We start from the raw sequence: 7,891 nt of genomic DNA, 5'->3' as shown, positions 1-7,891 counted from the left end.
AAATTTCTACTTCCCTAGCTCTCCTGGTAAATCTAAATCTTATCTTAGACTGAAAAGCCACATGCTGGGATGTCCTTGGGAGGGAGATTAGCAGTACCACCTGTTTGCTCTTAGGGGCGGAGAAGGGAGAAGGGAGGCCACAACAAAGAATTGCATTTGACTATAGTTTTAATTGGAGATTTCAATGGGTATTAAACAGATGTAACACTTAATATTTAGTTTCTTTCATAGTGTGTGTTGCTGTGCTGTGTGTCTCACATGAAATATTCTTAATAATGCCCTCTTTAAACTCTGGCTTTTGTACTGCATTACTGTAGGAGCATAAAATAATTTAATACATGATTTTTGCTTCCAGGAGTTTCATATGTGTATATATTTAACAACCTAGGGCAGCGTTGCATATGCTAAGCAAATCTCCTAACACTGAGTTGTATCTTTGGTCTTTTTTCATCCTGAGACAGGATGTTGCTAAGTTTTCCAAGCTGGCCATGTAAGCAAGGCAGGTTCTGAGCTCGCAGTCTTTCTGCCTTGGCCTCTAGAGTAAGTGGGATTGTGGGTCTGTACACTAGGAGATTTATTTTTGTTGTTGTGTTTGCTGACAAATGTATAGTAACTTATTTTGACAAAGTTGTGGGAAATAATATTCAATATGTATTGATACAGAATTATGAAGTTTCATGTTGCAAAGCGGAAGTTTAAGGAAACATTACGCCCATATGACGTAAAAGATGTCATTGAACAATACTCTGCTGGTCACCTGGACATGCTTTGTAGAATAAAAAGCCTTCAGACACGGTAAGCAATGGGCATGGAAACTATCTGGTATTTCCTACAATACACAAAACCTTTCAATTCTGTAGTTCTGATTCTTTTTCGGTAGGCCACAGGATGGTTGCCTTTTAACATAGATTGTATTCTTCTTTTCGTAAATGGAGAGAATGTTAGTGGTACCTTGTAGGGTTGACCTGACTATTGACTAGTCAGTATAGTTTGTAACACGTAGTATCCTTGGCACTGGCTAATCAGTCAATGTTAATGATAGGCTAACGCGGCAGCTCAGTAGAACACTTTACAAAAAAAACATAGCTTCCTTACCTGCTTATTATCCACATATCAGGTATCAAACAAATCCTCACTGAACCTGTTCTATCAGTGTAAAATAATCAGAATTACGATTTCATGGCTTTTATGGTAGAACTCAGAACTAACTGGTCCAAGGGAGACGTTATTTTGTTTGGACAGTTTTCCTCTAGACACTCCTTCCTACGTGACTTCATATGTGATCATATGTAATGCTGTGTTAAGAGAACCATCAGGGGCTGGAGAGGTGCCTTAGCTAAGAACACTTGCTGCTCTTCCAGAGGACCTGAGTTCAAATCCCAGCACCAATGTTAGGTGGTCCACAACTGCATGGAACCCCAGCTCTCAGAGAATCTGACTCCTCCAAAGGGACCCGCACACAAGTAGCAGACACACACACACACACAAACACACACACACACATACACACACACACACACACACACACACATTTAGTGCCTATAACCAGAAATCTTCTTTGTCTGGCAGTGTTGATCAAATTCTTGGAAAAGGACAAATGACGTCAGATAAGAAGAGCCGAGAGAAAATAACAGCAGAACACGAGACAACAGATGACCCCAGCATGCTCGCCCGGGTTGTGAAGGTTGAAAAGCAGGTAGGGCTCAGCCCCACTTTCAGCTGGGATTCATTCATCACAGCAGAGTATATGCAACTTCAGTGTTAATATTCACGCTAATCGTTTTAAATTTTATCTTATGTGTGTGAGTGTTTGGTCTGCATATATGTCTGTGCTTGAACTTTAGTGCCCAAGGTCAGAAGAAGCTGTTGGATCTCCTAGAACTGGAGTTGTGAATGGTGTGAGCGGCCATGCCCAGCTGTGGGTGCTGGGTATCACACTCCTGGTCCTTATCAGTGCCCTTAACCTGAGCTCTCTCTCCACCTCCTGAACTTAATTCTTGTTTGTTTTTTGAGACAGAGTCTCTCTACAGAGCTCTGGCTATCCTGGAACTCACTCTAGGCTAGGCTGGCCTTGAACTAACAGAGATTCGCCTGCCTCTGCCTCCCCAATGCTGGTATTAAAGGCCTGTGTCACCATGCCTGGCCTCCTAATGATCAGTATATGTTTTAAGAATGAAATGGAGAGTATCTAATTGCCTTATGAATAGACAGTGTTCTTTAAAACACCTTTGGATTGCCACTTTTATCTTGGGCTGGCGAGATGGCTCAGCGGTTAAGAGCACTGACTGCTCTTCCAAAGGTCCTGAGTTCAAATCACAGCAACCACCCATAATGAGATTAGACTCCCTCTTCTGGTGCATCTGAACTCAGCTACAGTGTACTTATGTATAATAATAAATAAATCTTCGGGACAGAGTGAGCAGAGTGGACCAGAGGGAGCAAAGTTTCTAAAAAAAAGAAAACAAAAGAAACTTTTATCTTAGCCGGGCGATAGTGACTCATGCCTTTAATCCCAGCGCTTGGGAGGCAGAGGCAGGCAGATTTCTGAGTTCAAGGCCAGCCTGGTCTACAAAGTGAGTTCCAGGACAGCCAGGGCTATACATAAAAAACACTGTCTCGAAAAGAAGGAAGGAAAGAAAGAAAGAAAGAAAGAAAGAAAGAAAGAAAGAAAGAAAGAAAGAAAGAAAGAAAGAAAGAAAGAAAGAAAGAGAAAAAGAAAAAAAAGAATCTTTTATCTTGTCAGTTAATACTTATCTGAAAGCAACTAAAGAATTTCAAAGGTTAAAAAAGCAAAAGTCAGCCATATTTTATTTTCATGGTGTCTCCTTTAGTTTCCTTCATTTAAAACAAGATTTTAAAATCTCCACCATAACTGTGGCAAACATTGGTTATTTGTTAACCCTGATACTGTATCTTCTCAAAGAGTCTTCTCAATGGAATTCATTTTATTTATTTTCTTTATTTCGGGGCTTGGGGGGACAAGGTCTCACTATACACCTCTGGCTGGAAGTCACTACACAGATCAGGCAGGCCTTGACCACTTAGCTACCCACCTGCTCCTGTCTCTCAAGTGCTAGGATTAAGGATGTGCACCACCAAGTCTGGCTTTCACTTTAAATTTGATTGATCCTTAAGTTTCCTGATTTCATGATAGTCTAAGGTTTCACTAAACTTCACTAGCATCCCAGAAAGGAAAGCAAGCAGTAACGCAAAGAAAGTCTCGATGATTGAAAATCATCTTGAGGTTGCATTTCAATGGTACTAAATTGATTTAATAAATAAATAAATAAATAAATAAATAAATAAATAAATGTAAAAACTCTATTTAAAGTTTTAAAGAGAAGAGAGGAGGGTGCACAGAGGGTCCCATAAATGCCAAAGTAACGCCCTCCTTTTCCTCCTGTGGCACTGTCACAACCAGCGAGCACGACACTCCGTAAGAGTTACAACTGGAGCGGCCTTCATAGTAGTTATTTTACTCTGTCAATCCAATTTTATTTCACCTTTCAGCACCAAAAAGTCAAGTCAGTTCCTCATAAGAGTGTGTACTGGTGTCTAACTATTCTCTCCGCTTCCAGGTCCAGTCCATCGAATCCAAGCTGGACTGCCTGCTGGATATCTATCAACAGGTCCTCCGGAAAGGCTCTGCCTCCGCCCTCACTCTGGCATCCTTTCAGATCCCGCCTTTTGAATGTGAACAGACCTCTGACTATCAAAGTCCTGTGGATAGCAAAGACCTGTCTGGCTCAGCACAAAACAGCGGCTGTTTAACGAGGTCAGCCAGTGCCAACATCTCAAGAGGCCTGCAGTTCATCCTAACGCCAAATGAGTTCAGTGCTCAGACTTTCTATGCGCTTAGCCCTACTATGCACAGCCAAGCTACCCAGGTGCCCATGAGTCAAAACGACGGCTCCTCCGTGGTGGCCACCAATAACATTGCAAACCAAATAAGCGCCGCACCCAAGCCAGCAGCCCCAACAACTTTACAGATCCCACCTCCTCTCTCGGCCATCAAGCACTTGTCCAGGCCAGAACCTCTGCTCTCAAACCCCACCGGCTTACAAGAGAGTATTTCTGATGTCACCACCTGCCTTGTTGCCTCCAAGGAAAGTGTTCAGTTTGCACAGTCAAACCTGACCAAGGACCGTTCCCTGAGGAAAAGTTTCGACATGGGAGGAGAAAGTCTGTTGTCTGTCCGCCCCATGGTGCCCAAGGACTTGGGCAAATCTCTGTCTGTACAAAACCTGATCAGGTCGACAGAAGAACTGAACTTACAGTTTTCAGGCAGCGAGTCAAGTGGCTCTCGAGGCAGCCAAGATTTTTATCCCAAGTGGAGAGAATCCAAATTGTTTATAACTGATGAGGAGGTCGGTGCCGAAGAGACAGAGACAGATACTTTTGACGGCACCCCACCGCCTGCGGGGGAAGCTGCTTTCTCATCAGACTCTCTAAGGACTGGAAGGTCACGGTCATCTCAGAACATTTGTAAGACAGGAGACAGTACAGACGCCCTCAGTTTGCCTCACGTCAAACTGAACTAAGCTCTTTGTTTCCTTTCTAAGCATAGCTGTTCTTTTAGCCATACATATCACTGCATGAAGTTCTCTGGAAGCCCGTCTATAGAGTTGAAATCGCACAAGAGTCAGGAAGAACGCGAAAGGCCATTTATAAGCCTGTTATCTTTTAATTGCATGAAAATGCATGTTTAGGGGTGGCAGAAATTCCAAGGTACATCGACATTAATCCATGCATTTAATAACGTACCTTGAGTCTAAAATCCCAAGCCAACAGTCGCTGCTGATGCTATGGGGTGTGTGAAGATGCCGGGATATTAGTTCAATTGCAAGAGTTGACGCTGTGTTTTGAAATTGTGAAAGTAAACGCCTTCAAATTTCAGGCATTTCTGCTTTATGACTAGATACAAAGTACATTTTCAAAATTAGGCCATAATGTATGTTTAGACACAATGGCTATCAACAGCTGCTAATAACAAAAGTAAAGCAGAATTTGGAATATAACCGAAATGGCTGCTTATTTCAAGAAACCTTTGCCAACCCGTTCCTCCTAAGTCATTTCATCAATGTAATTTGAATGTCAATCTGTGTGCTTCTGGTGACTTAGCGATGTGGCAAGCAGTTTCGCACATTGTTTTCATGTTGTCCTTTATGCTGCGAATGTTTTCCAATTAGAATATGGCCAGATAATGTTATTGAGGGCCAGTGGGGGAGGAGACTCCCCTTCCTACGGCATCTTCCACTTTGTGACAACATAGTCTCTAATGGAGGAGTCAACTCTGAAAATGGTCAACCTCTCTACAAGCATATGAAGTACTGGTGGATTTAACAGCCTGTGCAACGGGGCTGGTCTCTCTGTGAGGATACAACCACAGGATTGCCCACCCTGTCCCCTCAAATGGCCAGGGTTACTAGCAATTCCCATGTAGTGGACATAGAGGTATAGGGCCTGGGGAAGGGGTTTCCTACTTGAGGTTGGGGGAAAACAACTTGGAAAGACTCCACAGTTACCACAGGTGGGTGACATTAAAGGAAGTACATCCCCATCCCCATCCCCACCCCACCCCCATGGGCAAGGAGGAGAGGAGCCCAAAATTTGAAATAACTAGATTTTCTTAGAAAAATAAATATTGCTAGAAAATCCAACTACCTAAACATCCCTTATTCTTATATAGCAGAGAATTTTGCAAGCTATTTATTTTTAATATGCCCTGAGTGTCTTTTGCTATTAAGTAGCACATTTTGCATATGAAAGGCTAAAATGAAACTTCCTTTACTTTTATACTATAGTGAACATTTTTCTATTCTTCCCAACAAAGTTATCCCAAATAAGAAACTACCGGCTCAGTTTCCAGGTTATGAATATTTATAACTGCAAACCAGATAGCACTGGATGGGTCTGCAGATCAGAACTCGTTAGTCATGTATCATGATGGAAAAGAAACAAATAAAAAAGTATATTTATTAAAAATGTATTTCCCAAAAGGCAAGTAATGCTGGATGCTTGTTAGAATTCAACCCCATACCTGTAATCATAGAGATGGGGAACTGAAGATAGAGGATCATGAGTTCAAGGCTAGCCTGGCTCATACAGCAAGACTGTGTAAAGAGAGTGGAGGAGAGGGGTGCTAACGAAAGATCTATAACTGCCATTTAAATTATATAAGCTTTAACTAAAAGATTCCTGAAGCCAGGCGTGGTGGCGCACGCCTTTAATCCCAGCACTCGGGAGGCAGAGGCAGGCAGATTTCTGAGTTCGAGGCCAGCCTGGTCTACAAAGTGAGTGCCAGGACAGCCAGGGCTACACAGAGAAACCCTGTCTCGAAAAACCAAAAAAAAAAAAAAAAAAAGATTCCTGAAAGAAGATTTTTTTTTCTTTTTGTACTGGGGGTTCTGGGTTGGGAGAGTAGGGGCCTTTTCAACCTTTTTAGCTGGGCAGAATCTAGGGATGTCAAGTGGTTGATGGAAGCAAGGAAGCCTATAAACCCACCAGCCTCTCCCACAACAGAATGCTGTCCCTGAACCATCGCCCTTACTTTTCTTTCCCCTAACTGGTAACTCTACACCACAATTTTGCTTTAAAACTTCACCAGGTTTCAGCCAGCCTCCACCCTCAAGCAAACCAATTCTCTCTTCCTTTGTTTCTTCCCAACCTTTAAGTAACTTTGTCATTTAAAGTCTTCCTCTCTCTCTCTCTCTCTCTCTCTCTCTCTCTCTCTCTCTCTCTCTCTCTCTCTCTCTCCCTCCTCCCCCCCAAGGACGCATGCAGGGTGTGGTCGCACACCTCTAATCCCAGGATTTGAGAGGAAAGTTGGGTGGATCTTTGTGAGTTCAAGGCCAGTCTGGTCTACAAGGTGTGTTCCAGGCCAGCCAGGGTAACAGAGAGACCCTGTCTCAAAAAAAAGTTGGGGGGGGGGGCAGGGGGGAAGTGTCTGAAAAAAGACAAACAAAAACTTTCTTGGACTCTTAATATGGTCTCTTAGAGTGTAGCATTCAGGATCTTCTGACCTATGAGAACATCTTTAAAGTCTGAATTTTACACTCCATTGAAATTGGAATGTTCTTCAGCCTTTCAAGCTATTCTTCTCATTTTACAAACAGAATGCTACTAAATTATTATATGACTTTATTTACGTATGTCTCCAACCAACCTGAATGATGTACCCTCCAAAGGACATTATACACATGTGTGTATACCCACAACACATCCCTCACCATTGAACAAAAGCCAGAGATACCTGCCTGGCACTGAACAAGGCTCACTCCAAATACTGGCTGAGGAAGAGAAGGGAGCTGACAGCTTCCAGACAGCACTGATACTGTCTCAGGTTGAACCCCACTGGCAGCAAGAATTGTGAATGTATCAGGGACCCCTTCTTCTTAGGCATCCTCGGGCCTCAAACACAGTACAGTTCATCTAACATAGCTGAAAGCTGAAGATTCAGAGACAAAGCCTAAACGTGTCCCTACGGTCTTAAGCACAGCAAAAATGTGAAGAATGACATTGAGAATGATGTCTGCACATTGAAGCCATTTGTGTCTGCTTTATTCTAGCACAAAACCACCTGGATGTTGGTAGGTTTTGGGTGTGTACATTTCAGAGGTATGTCTATTATGTCATGCTCTGGGGGAACGGAGGAGGGGTCTCCCATTTACACTTAGCAGAGACCCATTGCTCCACCCCAAAGAGTGGCAGGGGTGATGGAAGGGGAGCACACTGAATAACCCTGTGCTTTCTCAGCCCAAACCCATCTGCCCTTCGCAAACCACAGGGTTGGTGGAGCTCATATAGAAGAGCAATCATCCCATGCAGGAAGTTACCTAAATCATGTTTGCCACGTCTAATCTAAATGATTGCATCTTGTTGAGCCAAATTA

At 43.0% G+C, this 7,891-nt stretch overlaps 1 protein-coding gene across 1 annotated transcript in view; it reads left to right on the top strand.

Annotated features, from left to right (window-relative positions):
- Positions 1–6,261, top strand: part of Kcnq5 (potassium voltage-gated channel subfamily Q member 5) — a 596,471-nt gene extending 590,210 nt beyond the window's left edge. The window contains exons 15-17 of the mRNA XM_021158603.2: positions 664–795; positions 1,570–1,696; positions 3,579–6,261. Of these exons, the coding sequence (XP_021014262.1) occupies positions 664–795; positions 1,570–1,696; positions 3,579–4,541 (1,222 nt within the window). The 3' untranslated portion in view covers positions 4,542–6,261. The remainder of the gene's footprint in view (positions 1–663; positions 796–1,569; positions 1,697–3,578) is intronic.
- The last annotated feature ends 1,630 nt before the right edge of the window (positions 6,262–7,891 follow it).

Source organism: Mus caroli, chromosome 1 (genome assembly GCF_900094665.2).
Source record: "Mus caroli chromosome 1, CAROLI_EIJ_v1.1, whole genome shotgun sequence".
Classification (NCBI taxonomy): domain Eukaryota; kingdom Metazoa; phylum Chordata; class Mammalia; order Rodentia; family Muridae; genus Mus; species Mus caroli.
The sequence above is the reverse complement of the archived record's forward strand: the minus strand, read 5'-3'. Positions and strand labels throughout refer to the sequence as shown.